Source organism: Coregonus clupeaformis, chromosome 33 (genome assembly GCF_020615455.1).
Source record: "Coregonus clupeaformis isolate EN_2021a chromosome 33, ASM2061545v1, whole genome shotgun sequence".
NCBI classification, from domain to species: domain Eukaryota; kingdom Metazoa; phylum Chordata; class Actinopteri; order Salmoniformes; family Salmonidae; genus Coregonus; species Coregonus clupeaformis.
Genome location: NC_059224.1, coordinates 16,995,184 through 17,021,181, shown reverse-complemented (window position 1 = coordinate 17,021,181; position 25,998 = coordinate 16,995,184). Strand labels below are relative to the sequence as shown.

The 25,998-nt window shown below is 43.5% G+C and overlaps 2 protein-coding genes across 6 annotated transcripts in view; both read left to right on the top strand.

Annotated features, from left to right (window-relative positions):
- Positions 1 to 11,000, top strand: part of LOC121548687 (1-phosphatidylinositol 4,5-bisphosphate phosphodiesterase beta-4-like) — a 145,250-nt gene extending 134,250 nt beyond the window's left edge. For 2 of the 5 annotated variants that reach the window (XM_045210175.1, XM_045210179.1), the window contains 9 exons: positions 952 to 1,004; positions 1,364 to 1,429; positions 5,838 to 5,953; positions 6,132 to 6,207; positions 6,417 to 6,592; positions 7,234 to 7,335; positions 8,051 to 8,108; positions 8,295 to 8,381; positions 8,521 to 9,478. In XM_045210175.1, coding sequence (XP_045066110.1) covers positions 952 to 1,004; positions 1,364 to 1,429; positions 5,838 to 5,953; positions 6,132 to 6,207; positions 6,417 to 6,592; positions 7,234 to 7,335; positions 8,051 to 8,108; positions 8,295 to 8,381; positions 8,521 to 8,934 — 1,148 coding nt within the window. In that variant the 3' untranslated portion in view covers positions 8,935 to 9,478. Of the gene's footprint in view, positions 1 to 951; positions 1,005 to 1,363; positions 1,430 to 5,837; positions 5,954 to 6,131; positions 6,208 to 6,416; positions 6,593 to 7,233; positions 7,336 to 8,050; positions 8,109 to 8,294; positions 8,382 to 8,520 lie in introns of all 5 variants that reach the window. The other 3 variants (XM_045210176.1, XM_045210178.1, XM_045210177.1) reach the window with 3 other exon arrangements.
- An 8,194-nt stretch (positions 11,001 to 19,194) lies between these two features.
- Positions 19,195 to 25,751, top strand: LOC121548704 (lysosome-associated membrane glycoprotein 5-like). Its single transcript, XM_041860237.1, has 6 exons — positions 19,195 to 19,792; positions 20,659 to 20,837; positions 21,311 to 21,442; positions 21,679 to 21,775; positions 22,694 to 22,882; positions 24,548 to 25,751. The coding sequence occupies exons 1-6, from the start codon at positions 19,735 to 19,737 to the stop codon at positions 24,724 to 24,726; spliced, it is 834 nt and encodes a 277-aa protein (XP_041716171.1). The 5' UTR covers positions 19,195 to 19,734; the 3' UTR covers positions 24,727 to 25,751.
- The last annotated feature ends 247 nt before the right edge of the window (positions 25,752 to 25,998 follow it).

Below are 25,998 nucleotides of genomic sequence, written 5' to 3'. Positions count from 1 at the left end.
CACTAACACTCACAGGCACACTAACACACACAGGCACACTAACACACTAACACTCACAGACACACTAACACACACAGACACACTAACACACTAACACACACAGACACATTAACACACACACAGACACACTAACAGACACACTAACACACGCAGACACACTAACACACGCAGACACACTAACACACGCAGACACACTAACACACACACAGACACACTAACAGACACACAAACACACTAACAGACACACACACTAACACACACACAGACACACTAACACACACAGACACACTAACACACAGACACACTAACACACAGACACACTAACACACACACACAGACACACTAACACACACACACAGGCACACTAACACACACACAGGCACACTAACACACACAGGCACACTAACACACACAGGCACACTAACACACACAGGCACACTAACACACACTAACAGACACACTAACAGACACACTAACACACACTAACAGACACACTAACACACTAACAGACACACTAACACACACAGACACACTAACACACACAGACACACTAACACACACAGGCACACTAACACACACACAGGCACACTAACACACACACAGGCACACTAACACACACAGGCACACTAACACACAGACACACTAACACACAGACACACTAACACACACACAGACACACTAACACACACACAGACACACTAACACACACACAGGCACACTAACACACACACAGGCACACTAACACACAGGCACACTAACACGCAGACACACTAACACACTAACAGACACACAAACACACTAACAGACACACAAACACACTAACAGACACACTAACACACACAGACACACTAACACACAGACAGCTCGGAGCTGGTCTAGCCCTCTACAGTACATCACACACCACATTCACATTTACACAATTGAGATGTTTTTCCATTTCTGTCTTTGTAGATATAAATGCACTGGTGCCTCATGTGAACATTGATGACTTGAAACAGATGAAGGTGAGGCATAAGTTACCTTTACCCTGCTTGTTATTACTGGCCCCTAATATCTGACCTCTACCATCTAGCTTACTCCTAACCAGAACCTTAACAGTTCCCTAGTTCCCTTCCCTAGTATAACTTTATAATCTGGTAAATGTATTCACCAACATCATAAAAAATTATCATGTTTATATATAATTAGTTTATCAGTATCAATAATATTTAACATCAGTCAGTTATATCCTGTAGAAGAAACAGAGGGGGTAAATGCAGCACTGTCATTCCTCAAACAGGCTTTGTCTAGTGTCTTTGAGCTTGCTGTCCTTTGATTTAGTGAATTCAATCTGGTTTCAATAACCTGTCTCTCCTCTCTCCAGACGTACCTTAAACTGATTAAAAAGCAACAGAAAGAGCTGAACTCTATCAAGAAGAAGCACGCTAAGGTGGGTTGATGTTTTAGACTGCTCTTCTATTAACAGAGCTAACACTAGGACAGCTCATTCATCCTGACGTCCACACATTGATCGCGAGAAAGAGATGGAGAGAGAGCGAGAGAGAGAGAGCGAGCGAGAGAGCGAGAGAGAGAGAGAGAGAGAGAGAGAGAGAGAGAGAGAGAGAGAGAGAGAGAGAGAGAGAGAGAGAGAGAGAAAAAAGAGTGATAGAGGTCTCTCCTTTCATCATTCACTGTTGTCTGACCCCCGCACGCACACACACAAACACACACTCTAGAGTGCATCCTGTAACCTAAGGTGTTTGTATTTGATCTCACCAGAGAGTGGACAGACAGAAATTAGACTTGCTAAGATGACCCACCCCCTCACACATGCATGCAAGCACACACACACACACACACACACACACACACAGTAGCTAGACTTCAGTCACTAACACTCTGTCCTTATGAAATCTCTTCTTACGCAACAGCATGTGTGTTGTGAAAATATATTATGGTTTGTATACTAAAGAGAGGATCTCTTGTAGGGTTGACCATAGTAACTGCCTGCTGTGATGAGGTGTGAATGAAGGAGTCAGGCGCAGGAGGTAAAACACAGAAGTCCAGAGTTTATTCCGTTTACATAAATAAAACGCACCCAACGTCAATACGAAACTATCAGAAAGGAAATATTCCACCTTGGCAATAACAAATGGAAGAGTTGGAAAACGTGAGCGCCAGATCATGGTATTCGGGGGGAATGCGCATGGTGGGGGTACCGTCTGGACTTTCCACCGTGGTCGCACCAACGGAAACACCTAGACACCTACCCGGACACTCACGCGACCACCCCGTAAGAACCCTCTGCGGCCATGAAAAAGTGGGGTTGTGAAGGGCTAACCACGGAATACCTAAGACTACAGGGTAAGCAGGAGACTCAGTAATCAAAAAAGTTATCTGCTCAACATGCGTCTCCTGTGTAATCGTGGTGACTGGTACAGTAACCTCCTTAACGAACCCGGACCCCTAATGGTCGACTATCAAGTGCTCTGATGGGGATTGGGATGGATAGGGGAACCAATGAAATGCCTTGACGGCATGCAAATGCCCTGTCCATAAAGTTCCCAGCTGCGCCTGAATCGACTAGCGCCTTACCCTGGGAAACTACCAGGTGATCGGGAAAGGAGATAGATAAGGTACAGTGCGCCGCAAAGGGCTCTGAACAATTTTGGGTGTTCGTTACCTGGGGTGATGCGTGAGTACCCTGCCCACCGCCTCCAGACCCAAAGGAACGTTGACTGCGATGTGAGGTGGATTGTCCCTTCGTGCCACCAGAGTGGCACTGTCGCTGTCCTCCTGCGCTCTCTCGACCGGCGGCTCCCCCCAGCTCCATCTGCTCGGGGTCAGAGTTGTCCGGAGTGGGAACGGGCAGACCCCTATCAGGACGTCCTCTGGCTGCTAGCAGATTGTCCAGCCGGATGGCCATGTCCACCAGTTGGGAGCACGATAGCATGGCATCACGGCAGGCTAGCTCCCGTCGGACGTCCTCCCTTAGGTGGCACCGGAAACGGTCGATCAGGGACCGCTCGTTCCACCCGGACCCCGCTGCCAGCGTCTGGAACTCCAGCGCGTAGTCCTTTGCGGTCCTCGTCCCCTGCCTCAGATGGACCAGTCGTTCGCCCGCCTCTCGACCCTCAGGCGGGTGATCGAAAACGGCCCGAAAGAGGCGAGCAAACTCCTCGTAGTCCTCCAATGCGGCACCTCCCTCATTCCACACCTCGTTGGCCCACTCCAGGGCTCTCCCACAAAGGCAGGAAACGAGGACGGATACCTTCTCCCACTCCAGTGGCGCCGGCCTGATGCTGGAGAAATACAACTCTAGTTGGAGCAGAAATCCCTTTCATCGCGCTGCCGTCCCATCAAACGCCGGTGGCCAGGATATCTGGATCCCTCCAGGGGCTGGGGTGTAGGTGGCTGGATCCGGTTGACCAGCTGGTCTCGATAGATCGGGTCCTCTCCTCTCCAGGCGTTGTACTACCTGAAGAACCCGATCCATCACTTCCCCCAAGCTGGCCAGCATCGAGGAATGCTGCTGGACCCTTGCCACAACTCCAGGCATGCGGTCTTCTCCTGCTGACTCCATTCAGCGGGTGAGTGATTCTGTGATGAGGTGTGAATGAGTCAGGCGCAGGAGGTAAAACACCAAAGTCCAGAGTTTATTCCGTTTACATAAATAAAACGCACCCAGCGTCAATACGATACTATCACAAGGGAAATATTCCACCTTGGCAATAACAAATTGAAGAGTAGCTCAACCGAGCTATGAAACAATGAAACAATCACTCACAAAGACAAGGGGAATAGAGGGAACACTTATACACATACTAAAAAGGGGAATGAGCACCAGGTGTGTGTGATTGACAAGACAAGACTTGACAAGTGGAGTGATGAGAGTGGGATCGGCAATAGCTAGTAAGCCGGTGACGACGAACGCCAAAACCTGCCCGAACAAGGAGGGGAGGCAGCCTCGGCGGAAGTCGTGACACCTGCTCTCTTTTCCTGTTGCATAACAGTTCTGACAGTCAGACTGATGTTTTAGAACAGATGTACCCACTAGCCAGGGGTTTAATCATTTCCACTAATGTTTTCTTAGTGTAAGTCTTCAGCTACAGTGGGGAAAAAAGTATTTAGTCAGCCACCAATTGTGCAAGTTCTCCCACTTAAAAAGATGAGAGAGGCCTGTAATTTTCATCATAGGTACACGTCAACTATGACAGACAAATTGAGAAAAAAAATTCCAGAAAATCACATTGTATGATTTTTTTATGAATTTATTTGCAAATTATGGTGGAAAATAAGTATTTGGTCACCTACAAACAAGCAAGATTTCTGGCTCTCACAGACCTGTAACTTCTTCTTTAAGAGGCTCCTCTGTCCTCCACTCGTTACCTGTATTAATGGCACCTGTTTGAACTTGTTATCAGTATAAAAGACACCTGTCCATAACCTCAAACAGTCACACGCCAAACTCCACTATGGCCAAGACCAAAGAGCTGTCAAAGGACACCAGAAACAAAATTGTAGACCTGCACCAGGCTGGGAAGACTGAATCTGCAATAGGTAAGCAGCTTGGTTTGAAGAAATCAACTGTGGGAGCAATTATTAGGAAATGGAAGACATACAAGACCACTGATAATCTCCCTCGATCTGGGGCTCCACGCAAGATCTCACCCCGTGGGGTCAAAATGATCACAAGAACGGTGAGCAAAAATCCCAGAACCACACGGGGGCCTAGTGAATGACCTGCAGAGAGCTGGGACCAAAGTAACAAAGCCTACCATCAGTAACACACTACGCCGCCAGGGACTCAAATCCTGCAGTGCAAGACGTGTCCCCCTGCTTAAGCCAGTACATGTCCAGGCCCGTCTGAAGTTTGCTAGAGTGCATTTGGATGATACAGAAGAGGATTGGGAGAATGTCATATGGTCAGATGAAACCAAAATAGAACTTTTTGGTAAAAACTCAACTCGTCGTGTTTGAGGGACAAAGAATGCTGAGTTGCATCCAAAGAACACCATACCTACTGTGAAGCATGGGGGTGGAAACATCATGCTTTGGGGCTGTTTTTCTGCAAAGGGACCAGGACGACTGATCCGTGTAAAGGAAAGAATGAATGGGGCCATGTATCGTGAGATTTTGAGTGAAAACCTCCTTCCATCAGCAAGGGCATTGGAGATGAAACGTGGCTGGGTCTTTCAGCATGACAATGATCCCAAACACACCGCCCGGGCAACGAAGGAGTGGCTTCGTAAGAAGCATTTCAAGGTCCTGGAGTGGCCTAGCCAGTCTCCAGATCTCAACCCCATAGAAAATCTTTGGAGGGAGTTGAAAGTCTGTGTTGCCCAGCGACAGCCCCAAAACATCACTGCTCTAGAGGAGATCTGCATGGAGGAATGGGCCAAAATACCAGCAACAGTGTGTGAAAACCTTGTGAAGACTTACAGAAAACGTTTGACCTGTGTCATTGCCAACAAAGGGTATATAACAAAGTATTGAGAAACTTTTGTTATTGACCAAATACTTATTTTCCACCATAATTTGCAAATAAATTCATAAAAAATCCTACAATGTGATTTTCTGGATTGTTTTCCTCATTTTGTCTGTCATAGTTGACGTGTACCTATGATGAAAATTACAGGCCTCTCTCATCTTTTTAAGTGGGAGAACTTGCACAATTGGTGGCTGACTAAATACTTTTTTTCCCCACTGTATATGGTCTGGCTGGCTGTAATGCTAAATGACTTGATTAGGAAAGGTTGGACCAAGCTATCTTAAGCTGTCTCTGTCTCTGCAATAGTATCTCACTGTAAATCAGTTGTGACTTGATATCCTCAGTAATATGTTGTGTTTTGTTTCAGGATCGCACCATCATGCAGAAGTGCCACTGCACCCAGGTGGACAAGATGATTTCTCAGTACGACAAGGAGAAGCTGACACAGGACAAACTGCTGGAAAAGGCCATCAAGAAACACGGGTAAATATCAGGACCTGTAGATCGATCAATCAATTAATTATGAAATGTTTAAATAAACATTGAACATAAACATGTATCGTTGTATACCTGGCATCTGCACAAAGCCATTGGGTGTGTAAAATGAATGTGCTTTCCTGTCTCCACCTATCTAAGAAATACCTTTCTGTCGCCCCCACAGAGAAGAAAACTGTCTGGAGTTGAAGAAGGAGACTGAGAGTAAAGTGGATAAACTATCCACTGACCACAAGGCTAAGGTAACCTTCAGTTCACAGTCACGCCCCTCTGTCATTAGAAGGACATAGATTGTCTTTGTCAAACTGAATTCTATGAGTAAAAACAAGGGACTCCTGCACCTGCAGTGATTAGTTGAATAACATTACAGCAGCTCAGCACCTTAAGGAGTAGTTAGCGATGGTATAGTGTTTAGTGTATAAGTGTGTAGTGTGTATCCTGTGCCCTTCAGGTGAAGGACATTACAGCCCAGCACACTAAGGAGTGGTCAGAGATGATCAACTCCCACAGCAGTATAGAGCAGGATATGAAGGACATCCATGTAGTCCAACAGTGTGAACACCTCAAGAAACTACTGAGTGGAGTCCAGGAACAACAGACTCTATCGCTCAAACTGATCCACGAACGGTGAGAGAGAGAGACACATGCATATACAGTAGGTCAGGGCTCTTCAACCCTGTTCCTGGAGAGCTACCCTCCTGTAGGTTTTCACTCCAACCCTGTTCCTGGAGAGCTACCCTCCTGTAGGTTTTCACTCCAACCTTGTTCCTGGAGAGCTACCGTCCTGTAGGTTTTCACTCCAACCCTGTTCCTCGAGAGCTACCCTCCTGTAGGTTTTCACTCCAACCCTGTTCCTGGAGAGCTACCCTCCTGTAGGTTTTCACTCCAACCAATAATTAACTGGCGGATAAGCTCAATCAGGTTAGTTAAACCTACCGTAGGGTAGCTCTCCAGGAGCAGGGTTGGAGTGGAAACCTACAGGACGGTAGCTCTCCAGGAGGGTTGGAGAGCCATGCAGTAGACCCTACAGCTCAAAGTTAAACACAAACTGACAAAACAACTGACCCTACAGCTCAAACTGGAAATCCAGAGTTCTTCCTTGGGACATGATGTGTGCTATAGGTATGATGTCTCTGAATGAGGTCCCTAGTACAACAGATACAGTCTAACCATCTTGGCTACTGTGAGCTGTGGGTTTGTCCTGTCAGGTATATGTGTAGTTGATGAGGTTCCTTACCAGACTGTTTCGTGGTCCCCTCCCCTCTCAGGCAGAGCAAGGAGATGCGGGCCAACCAGGCCAAGACGTCCATGGAGAACAGCAAGGCCATCAGCCAGGACAAGACCATCAAGAACAAGGCAGAGAGGGAGAGGTGGGTCACACTGCCCCACTCGCTAATCACCAACTGACTTCGACTGCATGGAGAGTATGGGTTATGTCAGGATGAATATACACTGAGTGTACAAAACATTATAAACACCTGCTCTTTCCATGACATAGACTGACCGGGTGAATCCAGGTGAAAGCTATGATCCCTTATTGATGTCACCTGTTAAATCCACTTCAATCAGTGTAGATGAAGGGGAGGAGACAGGTTAAAGAATGATTTTTAAGCCTTGAGACAATTGAGACATGGATTGGTGGGTGTGCCATTCGGAGGGTGAATGGGCAAGACAAAATATTTAAGTGCCTTTGAACAGGGTATGGTAGTAGGTGCCAGGCGCACCGGTTTGTGTCAAGAACCGCAACACTGCTGGGTTTTTCACATTACACAGTTCCCAGTAGAATTAAGAATGGTCCACCACCCAAAGGACATCCAGCCAACTTGACACAACTGTGGAAAACATTGGAGTCAACATGGGCCAAGCATCCATGTGGAACGCTTTCGACACCTCGTAGAGTCCATGCCCCGAAGAATTGAGGCTGTTCTGAGGGCAAAAGGGGGTGCAAATCAATATTAGGAAGGTGTTGTAAGTGTTTGGTATACTCGGTGTAGACGACAGTATATAGGTCCCCTATGAACAGCCCTTAAACTGTGTCTGTACTCTTAGAATCTTAGAATCTCCTCCTTCTCATTCTCTTCCCAGGAGAGTTAGAGAGTTGAACAGCAGCAACACCAAAAAGTTCCTGGAAGAAAGGAAAAGGGTTGGTGTTCTATCTCCTACTAATTATAATGCTGTGACGCTGTTGAGGTGAATCAACTAGCGCCTTAGCCTTGTAATGGTTTGCTTAGATGATACATGTTGGTGTTAAATTAAATGTCTCTTTCTCCTCCTCCTCCATCTTTCTCCTCCCTCCATCTTTCTCCTCTATCCCTCGTTCCATCGCTAGTTGGCTATGAAGCACCAGAAGGAGATGGAGACGCAGGAGAAGTCTCAGAATGAACAGCTAGAGAAACTGGACAAGTTCAACGAGCAGGTATCTAACCGCTGATCTAGGATCAGATTACCACACAAACCATAGTTGTATTGTTTGTCATCATTTTTCACAGCCTGTACATGTATGTTACATGTATGTTCTCTCTCATCCCTATGGTTTGCTGGTTTTTGCACCACAGCTTTTGAAATCACATCATGCCAATAAACAGTGTCAAGGTAGGCGTTTCCATCCATCCTTCCTAACCCCTGATCCCTCTCTCTCATCTTCTCTTTCCCTCTTTCAATCCACCATCCCTCTCAAATTTCCCATCTCGAATCAAGCACTAACACCCTGCTCCAATAATCATACAATGCTTCCTTCCATCCTTCCTCCCTTTCTTGAAGTAACCACAGATCTACCTGTGTGTGTCATTGGATATTCCCTGACCCTCCCTGTCTCCCCTTTGATTGGTCAACTTTTCCAACTCCAGTTTTCCTATTTCTTTTCAGTCTGTTTGAATCTGATGGTATCTGCTCTGTTTAGTCAAAGTGGATTCACTATAGCAGGTCCTTTCTACCTGTTAGAGCAGATTATGTTCTATGAGAGTGAGTGAGTGAGTGAGTGAGTGAGTGAGTGAGTGAGTGAGTGAGTGAGTGAGTGAGTGAGAGAGAGAGTTATGAAACCAAATGGCAACCTTTTAATATGCAGCACTCAGGGTGTCAGCAGTCAGTCCTGTCTACATGAGTCATTGATCATTATGATGAGTCATGGGAGTATTACGAAGCACAAGGACCCAGGAGACCTTCTACTGCTGTTTCACTGAGAGTCTTCCTAACACCTGGATATCATGTGACAGTATGCTGCAACATTGGGACAGGACAGGGGGATTCATTTGGGCTGGCATAATTTAGGTAGTTGTACTGTTATTGTAGTTTAAATCAATAAATGGCAGTGGAATTATGTCACTGCAAGTGTCTCTGGTAGAAGTGTGTGGATTCTTCTGTTGGTGTGTGTGTGTGCGCGCCGTGTGTTTGTGTAACAGTGTGTGTGTGGGTTCCCTCCAGGCCAAGGACATCCAGCAGATGGTGAAGCTGGAGGAGGAGATGGACCGCAGACCAGCCACAGTGGTTTAACCACTCCCATCAACTCAGACAGACACACACACACACACTCCACCCAGACCAGCCACAGTGGTTTAACCACTCCCATCAACTCAGACAGACACACACACACACACTCCACCCAGACCAGCCACAGTGGTCTGAACAGCCCCACCAACACCTAAGACACACACACACACACACACACACACACACACACACACACAGGCACCGAATGCTCCGTCAAACAACTGACACAGAGACCCAGACACACTCACACTCCCCACTACACACACCCCCTAGATCCCCCGTTTCATTCCCTCGCCCTGCAATATTGGCATAGCTCATATCCTCTATCCCACTATATCTTCCTCAGCAATGAACCACACCCACACACAGTCAGTCCCCCTCCCCCCAACTCCCCTGTGCTGTGGAGCCATTGGTGCAAACCGGTGATTGACAATAAGATGAGCGACTGCTGTTGGAAGGTGGGTGGGACATCCGAAACATTGAGAGACACAACCCACCTTCACCTTTCCATCTCTCCACCACTCTACTACACCCGGATCCGCTTTTTATACACCTCCATCCATCTTTTTAATCTGTTTTTAATGGAAGCAATGTTTGCAGATATCAATAGTCACTGCACACATACACAAAGACACAGATACACGTACACACACATACACACAATCGTTATGACATCTGTTCATTCTGTTGTCATGACGGCTTAAGCCGGACCTAATAGATCATGTTTTCTGTTCGAACTCTTAAGACTTTTATTTTGTATTTTTAACAGTACCAGGTATCAATAACAGCACAAAAATATGGACGGGGAAAATACGTATGTTTTAGTTATTAATTTTATGTCAGCACAAAATATGTAAATTCTGCTGTATGCTACACAAGAGTTGAAGTAATGTCCTGAGCACTTTATATATGGTAGGCTATCAAAACAGAAGTGGAAAATGGAGTGGTGCACTAGATTTCTCTGTTTTGATAAGAATGTAAACTGAAAAAAGACAAACGTCGGATGAGCGCTGTAAGGAGAAAACGAAACCCAACGTCACGTAGTCCTAAACACTTCAGCTTGTCCTTCACGCATAGTTTTGTTTATTCCAATATTTTTTCTACGATTTTATCAACTAAAATAAAATACGAAAGGCTAAACCAGAGACTGATTTTGATTGTTTCACACCGCCAGAAGTGTATACAGGGAGTATGGATGTATAGACCAGTGTTCTTTCACTGGCCTGTCTTGTACGACACTGTGTTAGCTTCAGAAATAACTAGTTAATGTATTGTATGTGTCAAATGGCATAAAGAGTACAATCATAAAAATAAAACAAATATTTAACCTTTATTTTGACAGGGAGTCAAATCATTCAAATTTCCTGTTGCTGCAGGATTATTTTCCTGCTGTAGCAAACTGGCTCACATTAAGATCTGTATGAAAACTCATTGTACTGTATGTATTGTTGAAAATGGATTCTCATTAGAGTTTATGAACAAGATGAGTATATATATATATATATATATATATAGTCAACTATATTAAGATCCTACATCTGTATACAGTGCCTTCGGAAAGTATTCAGACCCCTTGACTTTTTCCACATTTTGTTACGTTACAGCCTTATTCTAAAATTGATTAAATTGTGTGTTTTTTTCTCATCAATCTACACACAATAACCCATATTGACAAAGCAAAAACAGGTTTGCTAATTTATAAAAAATAAAAAATTAACTGAAATATTTCATTTACACAAGTATTCAGACCCTTTACTCAGTACTTTGTTGAAGCACCTTTTGCAGCAATTACAGTATAAAGTCTTCTTGGGTATGATGCTACAAGCTTGGCACACCTGTATTTGGGGAGTTTTTCCCATTCTTCTCTGCAGATCCTCTCAATCTCTGTCAGGTTGAATGGGGAGCGTTGCTGCACAGCTATTTTCAGGTCTCTCCAGAGATGTTTGATCGGGTTCAAGTCCCGGCTCTGGCTGGGCCACTCAAGGACATTCAGAGACTTGTCCCGAAGCCACACCTGCGTTGTCTTGGCTGTGTGCTTAGTGTCCTTGTCCTGTTGGACATGATGCTGCCACCACCATGCTTCATCGTAGGGATGGTGGCAGGTTTCCTCCAGATGTGACGCTTGGCATTCAGGCCAAGACCCCTTGACTTGGTTTCATCAGACCAGAGAATCTTGTTTCTCATGGTCTGAGAGTCTTTAGATGCCTTTTGGCAAACTCCGAGTGGGCTGTCATGTGCCTTTTACTGAGGAGTGGCTTCCGTGTGGCCGCTCTACCATAAAGGCCTGATTGGTGGAGTGCTGCAGAGATGGTTGTCCTTCTGGAAGGTTCTCCCATCTCCACAGAGGAACTCTAGAGCTCTGTCAGAGTGACCATCGGGTTCTTGGTCACCTCCCTGACCAAGGCCCTTCTCCCCCAATTGCTCAGTTTGGCTGGGCGGCCAGCTCTAGGAAGAGTTGGTGGTTCCAAACTTCTTCCATTTAAGAATGATGGAGGCCACTGTGTTCTTGGGGACCTTCAATGCTGCAGAAATGTTTTGATACCCTTCCCCAGATCTGTGCCTTGACACAATCCTGTCTCGGAGCTCTATGGACAATTCCTTCGACCTCATAGCTTGGTTTTTGCTCTGACATGCACTGTCAACTGTGCAAGCTTATATAGACAGGTGTGTGCCTTTCCAAATTATGTCCAATAAATTGAATTTACCACAGGTGGACTCCAATGAAGTTGTAGAAGCATCTCAAGGATGATCAATGGAAACAGGCTGCACCAGAGCTCAACCTCGAGTCTCATAGCAAAGGGTCTGAATACTTATGTAAATAAGCTATTTCAGTTTTAAATTTTTAATACATTTGCAACAATTTCTAAAAACCTGTTTTCGCTTTGTCATTATGGGGTATTGTGTGTAGATTGCTGAGGAAAATGCTTTATTTAATCCATTTTAGAATAAGGCTGTAACGTAACAAAATGTGGAAAAAGTCAAGGGGTCTGAATACTTTCCGAAGGCACTGTATATATAGTCATCTATATATATATTAAGATCCTACATCTGTATGAAAACTCATTGTACTGTATGCATTGTTGAAAATGGATTCACATATATATGTGTAGTCATCTTGTTCATAAACTCTAATGCGAATCCATTTTCAACAATACATACAGTACAATGAGTTTTCATAAAGATGTAGGATCTTAATTTGAGCCAGTTTGCTACAGCAGGAAAATAATCCTGCAGCAAAAGGAAATGTGAATTATTATGGCGATTATAATTAATGGTCATTTTTTCGTAGTGGAAAATCATGTCTGAAATTTCAGAGTGGAAATTACAAACTTCAGAAGCTTTTTTAAACCTCAAATACACTACATGTTTTACATTTCCTGCATTGCAGGAAATTTGTCCTGCAACAGGGTGATCAAATTAAGATCCTACATCTTTAGACCATTGACTCCCTCCCTATAAGTACACCAGCCTAATGTTTGTGAAACACCCATCTGTCTATGGTTATTCCTCAGTAATTAAAATATTGTTCAAATAATGTGCTCCCTGAGAAGCACTTCTGACCATACCTCAACTGGAATATAATCCCTGTAATGTTCTCGCCTGTCCCATAGCCAGCAGGGGGTCTGGGGAGATTAGGAATTGTAATAACAGGCTTATTACATGGTTATTACATGGTTATTACACAGTTATTACATGTTATTAATGTCCCCTTACTGGCCTCTGATCCAGCTGACAACATGTCTCTTAGCAGCTCAGAACAGCATGCTACTGCGGAGGATTCTAGTAGTGATTTAATTTAAACCATATATTCCTCAACTGTGTTATCGGTGATGAAGTAAGGCTGTGTAGAAAACCACTTTATTGGCTATGAGTGAATATCAAAACAAACCATGTCAGGACAGGAAGTACAAGATCGTTTTGTTGTTGTTTCTGGGTTTTAGAGACAGCAGGGATGGATTTACCAGGGGTTCATAGCTCTCTGTCTCAGCCATGATGACACGTGGAGTTGGATGAAGTTGCCCCTAACCTCTGGTCTGGGGTCAGATATAATTTCATCCCATTTATGGTCAAGGTTAGATTTGGGGATATGGTAATCTGATCTTAGATCTGTGGTTATGGGTAGCCTAACTTCTACCTGTGGCAATACGGTATGAAAGTGACGCAGCATTACGTCATACTTCCGGGGTCAGTTCCCAAATCTTTTGAATGGGCTTGACGATTATATCATCAAATTCGTGAAAACGCAGTCATTTAAGATATATATCAAATGTTATTTGTGTTTGTGGATTAATTTACTTCGGCCAGATGCCTTTTATTACGTTTTTGCACTGAAGACCATTGCGCTATATATTTGCCCATTGAAGACCATTCAGAAAGCCTACAAAAGTTGTAAAACTACAATGCTACATGCCGTGCCACTTTCATAGCGTGTGACAGTGTTGGACAGGCAAACGTTTTAGTAAGAGAGATGCATTGTGGGATTGTTGTTATAAAGAAATCATGGGTACTGTAGTTTGTGCGCATACTGTACACAGAAAGACAACTGTGTGGTCAGATGTTCATTCTGCATGGCATTGCACTCACAAAGATCGACCAAAACAGACAATACATACACCATAAGTGACAACAATCACTACTTTTAAACTTTGTTTCTGCTGTTGAATTCTGCTGTTGTTCACCCAAATGGTCTAGAGAGAATATTGTATATATTGGAATGTATGTAGGTAATTACCTAAATGTGTTCACCGGTGACACTGGTCAATCAAGGGCTGGGGAATAGTGCGCTTCTGTTGGTTTCTGGGGAAGACAATTATGAACCACTGAGTTGTCTTCTTTCTGTTCCATTCTTCTTTTCTCTTCTTTTCTGTTTCAGTCCATCCTCTCTCTCTCTCTCGCTCTCTCCCTTTCGCTCTCTCTCCCTCTCTCTCTCTCTCTCGCTCTCTTTCTCTCGCTCTCTTTCTCTCGCTCTCTTTCTCTCGCTCTCGCTTGCTCTCTTTCTCTCTCTCTTGCTCTTTCTCTCTTGCTCTCTCTCTCTCTCTCGCTTGCGCTCTCTCTCTCTCTCTCTCTAGCACCTCACACTACACAAACGAATGAACGCTCTCACCACATATCTAGTGCAGAATTACGAGTTGTAAAAAAAAGTGCTTTTAAATTGAATTCCATTGCTTTCAAATGGGCCACTCAATGTCTGCTAGGACGTTTAAATTATTTTACAAATGATAAATGCCAAAATAAGGGGTTATTTATATAAAGATATATAAATAAATATACATATAATATATATATGATATATTAAATATAGTGTGTAGTTTAAGACTATTATGTTTGTTAGAGCCTTTTTTGCACTAGTTGAATGTTTCTGTTATGTGCGAGTATGTGACCTTCGCTCTCTAGTTTGTTGAGAAAGCAGATTATTTTTGCAGAACAATTTCGCTTTTGATTTCCTTTTCGATTTGTATATCCTATTTTTAGCTTGTCGACGTACGGATCATCATGTGAGTGTATTTATATTGTACTGTCTAGCAATGAAAATACAGTTGTTGCCCTGCTCCTTTAATACTGTTTTATAGTATGTGTACCAATAAACTATCCATGTGTAAAATGGAACCTATACTCCTGGCTCTTTATTTACTGGCCTATGGGGATACCTTAAAGGTGCAGTCTGTTTTGTTATTTATTTACATTACATCTGAATAGTGTTGTGTCAACCATTTTTTAGGGGAGGGGGGGGGGGGTCTTTGCTAGTGTACTTGCCTGCACCGAACAAAGACAAAGATGAACAAGTAGAATTTATCTACTTTTTTCCTTCTTTTCTGGTGATTTGAGTCAGGTTAATTGTGTTTATTCTTCCTCTCGCTGCCACAAGGGAAATAACGTATGTATTGCACCTTTAATTTTTGCCACTAAACTCTGTACAGGCCTTGAATTCAGACTTTCTTTCTTTGTCACTAGTAATTTACTCAAATGGAGGTTTATTTGCAGATTTCAGTCAACAGGTGGTTTGGAGTGTTCAAAAGTATAAGAACTCTGTTTACTTTTTAACAGTGTGAAACTCTCCCAAGAATATCTCTATGACTGTAAACAGTGATATAATGTTATAAAATGGTAAAACAAATATCTTGGTTCTTGCTTTTGAAATGAAGACAACTGAAGATGAATCCTTGTGTCGTTGAAGTCTGAGAGGGGGTGGGGGGAAGCCCACGTACCTTTCCCTTAAAAGCCCAATGCAGCCGTTTATATGTCAATATCAAATCATTTTTGTGTAACAACTAAGTAACTTACTGTAATAATAGATTTCCATTAAAATGGGCAAAAATCGCTTTTTAGCAAAATAACTATTTCTCAAGCAAGAATTTTGCTAGGACCGTCTGGGAGTGGTCTGAGTGGGGCTTTAGAGGGAAACTGAAAACTCGCTGTTATTGGCAGAGAGGTTTGGAACTCACTTTTTTATTGCATGGTGATGTCACCATGGAAAGCTGAAACTCCTGCCCATGCAAACCTGCTTGTTAGAAGTTCCTTTGTAGATTGTAATTTCAACCAGCAACTATGAGGAAATAACACTGATAACATTTGTTCACACTTTTATAGTGTTAGTTTAATCAGCTGTTGTACGATATCATACAAAACACAGGAAAAACTGAATTTCTACTGCAATGAACTCTGGCATGCATGAGCTGTAGGCTACTGTTCTGTTCCAGTTTCAATAATCACATTCAATAAGCGCTAAATTAATTCACAGTCCCCCAGACCCCTACACACAAACAGGCGGTGCAGCCTCTGAAGCACCTTATCATAATTAGGCTATTAGTGATTCCATTAGAAAACTGAAAAAGTATGATAATGATGTTAGCGTTGTCCTGGCAACGCCATGGCTTTTCGTGACTATAAAACAGCTTTGAGGGGCGGTATGATTTTGCGGTGTGCATCAGGTTGGGAGAGAGGTTACACCAAACCTGCTCCTGAACAGATAATGCTTCGTGTCCAACATACATAAAACCGTTATTCTATCAGTTTAGTCATCATGTTGAAACTTCCGGAGAAGTCCAGCGGACAAACAGGCACCAGAATCCTCCTCGAGGCCATGTCGAACGATAAGGTCCACTTGGCGAGGTTCATTCTCGACGCACTGGATGGGAAAATCATCGACTCCAAAACAGAGGGCGCGCAGACCCCTCTCATCTCATCTGTTCTGCTCCCCGAATGTCAGACCAGGTCCAAATTCATAGAGCTGCTTCTCCATAGGGGCGCCAGCGTCAATTGTCAAGACGAGAGCGGCCGCACTGCGCTCAGTTACGCATGTGAAAAAGGTTACCTTGACGCGGTGAAGATTTTGGTTAGAAACAACGCAGATCCAGAGATGGTTGACTCGTGGGGGAACACTGCGCTGATGTATGCGGCAGTGGCTGGTCACTCACCGGTCGTTGCGTTCTTGGTGAGAGCCTTCAAGAGACTGGGGCTTCAGATAGACCGACAGAATAAAGTTGGTAACTCGGCAGTGGAGGTGGCAAAGTTTCTCGGCCACACAGACTGTTTTTATGCGCTCACCAGTAACTCAAAGAAAACCCGTGAAAACGACGTTGGGGGTCAGAAAGATGGTCCTTCCCACGTCAGCTCGGATTGTAGCGTAAATGAGGAGAAGTTGGAGAGAAAGTTATTAGATCCCATTAAGATACCAGACGTTCTCCAGGCGTGTCCCCAAAGCGACAGTTTAACAGCAGTAGACGGGACATGGCTCCTGAGGCGTTCGGGTCGCAGAAGAAATTCTCTGATCTTAAAGAGTCGATTACAGTCAATGGATTCCATTGAGGAGTTTGAGAGAGAGATTGACATCCCCACATTCCCACAGGAGCTGGTTTTCTCGGGTGTCCTCACCCCCAAACCCCCTCCTCGATCTAACAAACTCCAGACCTGCCCAAAACCGAAAACCATCACCAAACCTTGGGAAAAATTGACCAGCTCTGACAATCACCTGCCTCCTCTTACCAGAGGATCTGAGCATCACATGTCGGTTCTATATTCGCCCCGGCCGGCCAAAAACAACCTCAAAACCACCAAAAGCTGCGCGTCAATATCTGCACCAATAGCCTCTTCGTCCTCTCGTCTTGGTATCCTACTGACTCCTATCACAGGCAACAAAGGCAAAGACGAATGGGATAATGACAAACTGAAAACAGCACCTGACTTTAGTGTGAGGAGATTTGACGACAGCTACTACCAGAAAAGGTGCAGTTTGCCCACAAGCATCCTCAGTCCTGCACCTCCTGACCGTTCGAAAATGCCTTTAAGCGAAACCAAAACTACGTGGAGAAACGTTTTACCGACGGCCAACACCGAAATTCCAGATTTTACACCACCTGTTGCCAGCTCCTCTTCGACGTTCACGGTATTGGGCAACAAACTGTTTCGGAGGTTTACATTCCCCGCGTTTAAACAGAGCGGGAAGGAGGCGCAGGAGGGCGCGTGTGGAGGAGATCCCGCCTCAGGTTCACCGCGAGGGATGCCGCGTTCAGAGACGTTCCCGCTGAGCACGAGACACCCACAGGTGGGTAACAAGCCCAGCATAGACAGTATCAGTGCAGTGAAGTGCGAGTTTGACTTCAATTTTAAAACGGCCCATTCTTCTTAAACAGTATTTCTCTGTGCATCATGCGTAATAGCCAAATGTCCTTTTGGAGAGCCGCAGTGTGTGCAGGCTTTTATTCCCAGTACTTTTATTTCAGAACTACTAACACACTTTATTAAACTTAGAATTGTGATTCTAGATTGAGGACTATAGGAGATTAGTTGAATCAGGTGTGTCAGTTCTGTCTTGGGCTGGAACAAATACCTGTACACACTGCAGCTATTCAGGAGCCCTCTTGTATAGTGTTGGGAAGGGGGCGGGACAAACGCAAAGGCATATCCACGAGGAAGCCTCGAGCAGCACAAAGAGGATTCCTGTGCTACTGTAAAGATTATGTACATTTACTTTGAATAACAAACGCCATCACTTGCATAGCTATTCATATCGGTTGTGAAATATCAATACTAGACATGTCATTTCTTTAAATTGTTGTCATGGATTGCATTTCTATTTGTTATATTCTTGAATTGTGAAACATTAAGATTAATGAATAAATCATCGTTGGTATTTAAAAATTGTAATTGTTTGTATTGTTTGGAGGAGGAGAGAGTGTGTGTGTATTTCCTTAATGTCAGGCTTCTTGGTAAGTTATGAACCCTTCACATAACCTTGACGTTAGAATACTGGGTCATTCTGTAAAGTCTACTGAGAAAGCTATCACATTTACAGTGCGTTATAGTTATAGTTTTTTCATTTATTATTTTTGATTGCCTATGTTTGTGAAGGAATGGGGGGGTAAAGGTGACATAAGTATAGAGGTGTCACAGCTGAAACGGTTGACAGACATTTTTGACTTTGTCAGCTATTATTTTCTGAGTGCGTTGCATACACTGACAATGTCCACTATTGCCAAATTACAAGAGATATAACATCATCTGACACATCACACATAGTCATTCGTGTCGTGTGTTTACTAACGTTTAAAATCATTAGAATCATAGACACACAAAAGTCAAGGGGTATGTATTTAAATTGTAGTATACACAATATCTATGACACTCGCACACACGCACTGTGCTGTGTCCTCACGACTGAGTTCACACACTGCGCTGTGTGTGAGGGAGAGCACGTCGCCATACTGCAATCCACGCACGCACGCCCCCCTCACCACATACACACTCTCACACACACCTCAGCTGCAATCACAGAGATGGAAACAGCAGCAATCCGGGACTGACTAGCTGTGGTTGCTGCTGCGAAGCTTTTTGAAGGAAACGAACTTCGGTAGAGAAACTGAACTTCCTCCCCTGGTGAATCGCCTGAGTCACGCAGAGCGTCGTTTCCGGCTCCCTGACTGTCTTAGTATGTGCAGGGGAAACTCTGCCTCTCCGCAGGTGACGCTCACCAAAAGCTCTCTCATTGTCTGAATTTAGAGAGAGGAGAGAGTATTGAGCTGTACAATGCGTTCAGACAGCGTTAACAAAACAACCGTGGCATTTTAATACGCAGCAAACCAGATGCTCTCTCACATTCACCTGGAGATTTGCTGCATTTGCGATGATATAAGCGTGACTACCAGACACTGAGCAGCGGTATCCCTCCTCTCTCTCTTTCTTTCTTTCTCTCTCCCGCTCTCTCTTTTTTATTTCTCTCTCTCTCTCTTTCTCTCTCGGCGTGTTCACTACAAGTCTACCAGCCAGGTAGCCATTTCAGCAGTACAATGGAGCGGCTCAGATTCAGCACCTTGGACAGCGCTGGAGTTATACTGTGTTTGTTCGGTAAGCGGCGTCGGTGTGTGTGTGTGTGTGTGTGTGTGTGTGTGTGTGGGGGCATACGATATTTCGGTCGTGACTGCACACTGCAGCCTGCGTGTCTGTCCGTCTGTCTTTGTGTGTGTGCGCGCGCATATGTGTGTGTGTGTGTGTGTGTGTGTGTTTGTGTGTGTGTGTGTGAGACAGATAGAGAGAGCGATAAATTCCTGTTGAGTTTGTGCGTAGCAGCACAGCCAGCTGTTTTCACGTCAGTGCAGTGAAAAGCGCTTTGTGAGAAAAAGAGTCAAATGCAAGTCATTATTAGAACATGTTGTATTAGACTCGCCGCTATGGGCATCCCTATGTGCTGCCCATGTTGCTAAGGCATGCAGTGGACAAGTAACTCACTCACTTGAGATCGATGAAGTATCTTACAACCGTGTCATGTAGCTGTGTATTGTTTTACATCTGAGTGGGAAAATATACTCAAGAGAAGATCAGCTATATGATCGGCCCCTTGTCTTTTGGGAGAAGATAAGTCCCTTTGAGTCTAATCTTTGAGTCTTTGGGCTCCCTGGTTTTGCTGATCATGCATGTTTGCATATCATGCGCTGATTATTCAGTTTGCAACATCATTGACAGTAAAACACATTCCTATCAACCATCATTGGCAGTAAAACACATTCATATACAACCATCATTGACTGAAAATAAAGTAGTTAATTATTCTATTTTCTACAGATTATATTTTATTATATTCCATCTGCTGCCCTCACATGTTTTAAGCATATTCATTGCAATATAGTTGGCGCTAGAAAACTGTAATTGATTTGCCACTCTATTCCAACTGAACTCTACACAGCTGACATGACTCTATATCTCCCCGTGTTCAGGGATCCTGGTCCGGTTTACTGTCACGGCCGAGCAGGAGGGAGAGAACCTCTCCGGTCTGTCCACCAACCCGGACAAAGACATCTTCGTGGTCCGAGAAAACGGGACCACCTGCCTCATGGTCGAGTTCGCTGTCCGCTTCACGGTCCCCTTCGATGTCCTCGCGCTCAACGGGATAGATGTAAGACACGACTCAGATATTTGATGGCTCAGTATATTTGTAGAATGTTACTTGAACATTGTACATTCAAAGTAAAAGTCAAGATTGCATATAAAACTGTATAGATAATACAGTTAGAATAGCCCTACTTTTTATGACACTTTACCCTCCGGACCTAGCCTACTGATGGGAATGTGTAGGTGGACAGAACCTGTCAGACTTCGTCTATCAACTTGAACTGACAGTGACACACTGTCACATTGCTGTATGTAAGAATTTGCTCTCATTCAGACACACATGGGACACCCATGCCACCGCACTGTGGGCTGTGCGTAAAATGATGTGCTGATCTTTTGGAAACACTGTACTGGGCTGTAGCAACAGCGTGCCAGTGTGAAACAAGTCATAGAAGAGTAGTCTACTGAGAATAAAACAAGTGTATGATCGACACAATCAATCATACACTACTGAATTATCTGTTCTGTTCTTTACAGCTGATCACGGAGAATGCGTATCTGTCTCTGCCTCGCGGGGCAGACATAGAGGGGAAATGCGGGAGCCAGGACTCCCATATACACATCTCGTGGAATGATAACGCCTACACACTCCGCATCTACTTCGTCAAGGTTTGTCCCCTACTATGTAACAGTCAGTCTTCAAGCCGAGGCGAATTACAATTACCCAAAATCATTAAGTGCGTTTACCCGCTGTGGAATTCTTGTAAAAATCTGTTTGGGGAACAACGCCTACACATAACAGCCACGCATAATGTTCTGCTGCTGGTGATGATTTGGTTAAAAAAAAACTCCTATTGGAAAGCAGGGAATGACCGTATGTGTGTGTGTGTGTGTGTGTGTTGCAGGAAACCAGTGGCAAGGGAGATGATGTGTGGAAGATTAACAAGGTTCAGTTCGTCTATGACACCTCGGAGAAAACGCATTTCCTCAACACATACAACCGTGAGTAGCAATTGTAACCCACTCAGCAATTTTTAGCGATATGGTTTCATTGAAAAATTATTTCACATTTGCACTAAACTGATACAATAAAGAAAGACAATTCACGTGGGCCTTGGGATATTTCCAAATTGTATTTGTATTTTTTCAGTTTTCTTTCTACAAAACATTATTATTATTATTATTATTATTATTATGTTCCTTTTTAATATTTGTTTTCGTCACTTCTGATTTATTTCAGTCATTTCGATTAGATCTATTATAAGCTAATTAATTTGATCGCCTTCATTACTTATTGAGAAGCATTACTTATTGAGAAGCATTGATTATAAATTAAATCAAAATTTCTAATATAGGCTACATTCACGTAGCCTACCCCGACTGCACCGTTTTTGGATTCAATATTAATCCACATATTAAAACTCATGATGGGACAGGCTGGGGGGAAGTTGAAAACAGAATAATTGAAAGCGAACATACCATTTTTTGCTTCTGATTTCCATCGATGGGTCTAAAGCACGTTTTGATTATGCTGTAGGTCGCCTCTTTTCTGTACACCCTATTGGTGTGTGTCTGCCGCAGTGTTCGTTTTATGTGTTTCTATAAACAAAGGGATTCCTATAACCCTTATACAAAGAGGTTTTATACTTAAGAGGTTTTAACATTTCAATACTTATTCCTAAATCTTTCCTAAATCTTTGCTGAATACATATACTTTTATTTCGATATTGTGTAGCCTATAGGCCTACACATCTATTTTACCTACTTCTATTCATGTTGTGTTTTTGTGTTTCTCTGTATGAAATGCATGCTTGTGTGTGTGTGTGTGTGTGTGCATGCCTGCATTTTCTGTTTGTACCTACCTACTCAGATAGTATCTCTTCTCATGTACTGTGTACTCCTATCCCCTCTGCCATACAGCTGGGAAGCACACAGCCAGCTCCCACCATTTGTCAGCGTTAGAGACCCCTGCTGGCCGGTCATATGTCTGCGAGGCTAAGCAGACACTCACCCTCATCTCCAGTGACCACCAGAAGGGAGTGACTGTTGCCATAAGTGACGTCCAGATCCAGCCCTTCGACATCAACTCAGACTTCATATTCAGTGAAGGTACAGAATCTAACCCTAACGTCATACAGCCATGTTCAGTGAAAATACAGAATCTAACCCTAACGTCATACAGCCATGTTCGGTGAAGGTACATAATCTAACCCTAACGTCATACAGCCATGTTCCGTGAAGATACAGACTCTAACCCTAACGTCATACAGCCATGTTCAGTGAAGGTACAGAATCTAACCCTAACGTCATACAGCCATGTTCAGTGAAGGTACAGAATCTAACCCTAACGTCATACAGCCATGTTCAGTGAAGGTACAGAATCTAACCCTAACGTCATACAGCCATGTTCAGTGAAGCTACAGAATCTAACCCTAATGTCATACAGCCATGTTCAGTGAAGGTACAGAATCTAACCCTAACGTCATACAGCCATGTTCAGTGAAGGTACAGAATCTAACCCTAACGTCATACAGCCATGTTCAGTGAAGATACAGACAGAACAACAACCTACAGTAGTACTCCCCTCAATTTGCAAATGTTTCACACATGTCAAATGTAAGGCCCAGTATCAAAAAGGTTGTCATCTTGAGGAGAGATCTGACACTAGTGATGATGAGAGATTGCCGTAAAGTAGTATTGGAGAAGTTATCGCACAACCCCTACCAACTGCACTTTCCCTGCTCCCTTCTTCTCCCTCTCCCTCACCCCTTCTCTCTCTCTGGGGGCTGGGGAGTGTTACTGCAGATTGAAGAGCAGAGCTGCAGAGAGGGATGGAGGGAGGAGGAGAGAGAGGAAAGAGAGAGATAGAGGACAAAGCGAGAGAGGTCATTAGGACTTTATTGCTGTAGTTATATCCCTGTCCTCAATGCAGACTTTATGACTGTAGTCATATACTGTGACCTCTAAAGGCGATCATGCTTCTCTCTCTGGACTGCAGTAAACTAGATTGTTTTTTGCTACAGTGCCCTTCAACTATAGTGTTTATTAACCCTTGGTATACAGAGGATTTTCATCTGGTACATATTAACCTTTGACACATTCACATTCTGTAAGATCTGCTAACCACCAGAGAGCGGTCCACCAATGATAACGTAAACAATCGAGTAAATACATCCTATGATCCAGGACATAAGGTCATAGTAAAGTACATGTAAACAATACATATCGCTTAGCTAATATGAGCAAAACTATTTTAAGGCCCTGACTGCCCTTAAATGTGACCCTTTCTAATTTAGAGACCAGTGAGACTCTGTTTCTGGGACATTTTGACCTCATATAATTAAATGTTGACCTTTGACCTGATACTAATCAGTGATGTCACGTTAAGGCTCTCTCATAGAGGAGAACCTTCTCACTGTGGGGATGGGAAAAAATTAAGGGACGTGACTGACCAGAAAACCCATGTTTAATTTCCCAATCAGTTAAAGTTAAGGTTAGGGTTTAGAGTTTAGTGTTGCAGGCCAGTCATGTAGCTTTAGTTGCACATGTGTGGATATAACTGTGTGTGTGTGTGTGTGTGTGTGTGTGTAAGGGTATGTAGCATGTGTTTGAATGCTCTGTTGAGCTCATTTGACAGATGAACACGTCAGTAACAGTTGATTTAATGCAAGGCCTTGGCATGCAACAGACAGCCAGACAGACAAACACGCACACACACACACAGTTATAATCTATTCACACATGAATGTGGTGTGTGTGTGTGTCTCCCTGCAGCCTATAAGTGCATCACGGACCAGAGAGAACAGCTGGAGGAGACTCTTCCTCTGATCCTGGGCTTCATCCTGGGCCTCATCATCGTCATCACACTGTCCGTCTACCATTTCCACCTCAAACTGACCGCTGCCACCCAGTCTCAGCTGCCCTGCGACCGATCCATGTACAAGAACATGTAAGGAACAGGACATTAAAATAGCCACTATACCACAAATCTCCATTGTCAAGAGGAATATGTAAGGAATCAGATATTATCACCACAATAGCACAACTCCATGTTCAAGGTAATAGAACATTGAAACAAGCACAACATGATGTTCAAGACATTACAACCACTATACTGTAAAAACAAGACAACATAACCACTCACCATTCAAGGATTGGACATTAGAACAATGATCATTGACTACAATTATAACCACAACGCTCCTGCCTCTCCAAAGTCAAACCAACGTGACTTCCCCTGCTCTGAACTTCACCATACATTGGAGAGTAGGTCGGAACTTAAAGGAGGCCTAACTTGCGATATGGCTAACTTGAGATACGCTTTTGCGTAAAACCATGCATTGAAGCCAATTGGAGACTTGCGCAACATTCGATTTATGAACAGAGATGTTTCAGTTAACATTCCACCCATCGGTGTTCTGTTGTTTATATATGTCCAGAAATCCTGGTTATGTCAAGAAGTCTGCGCTTTGTCATTCCCCATCACTTGTCTCGCTCTGTCTTTTCTGTAAACGCGCCGCAAAAGAAACCTCGCAAGTGGCAGGTCCAGAGTTGATGTTCGGCTGAAGTTTTTTACTTTCCCAAATCCAGTTTTTCCTTTTCGTTTTTTAAATGCAATCATAGTTGTGAAAGTGGAGAGTGTTGTGGTGTTTCAACGACCTTCAGAAATCATGAAAAATTAATAATTGCAGGCAGTGTATTTACTTTGGTTTGATGGATCCTTTTCCAGATCCCATTTTATGGAATTATATCAAGAAAAAATATGAAATATGTAAATAAAACAAATAAAACTTGTTCTCTAAAAAACGTGCAAAGAAAATATTTAATAATTTATCTCATATCAGAATGTCATAAGAAGAAGTGTATCATTGTGAAAGAAATGTGCAAAGATATTTAAGATTTAAAAATAATAAATGTAAAATATTTTCAGAAAGAACTATGCTGATGCAAACTTTAATGTTCACTGAAATAAATTTCATAGGAGATATCCTAAACCTGCGTAGGTCTGTTTTTCATGTTGTCTTGTGTATGCCCCTATAAAACTGGTTAGCTATACCGTTGGACAACTTTCATTTGCTCTGGTTGTTGGATAGGTAGGCCTATTGTAAAATATATTTCAGTAGCCTGTTTTTCAGACTTCAGTAGCCCTATGTTACAGAACATGAGAACAAAACATGAAACATTGTCGCACTAAATGGACTTAAAATCTGAAAGAGATGGGTTAC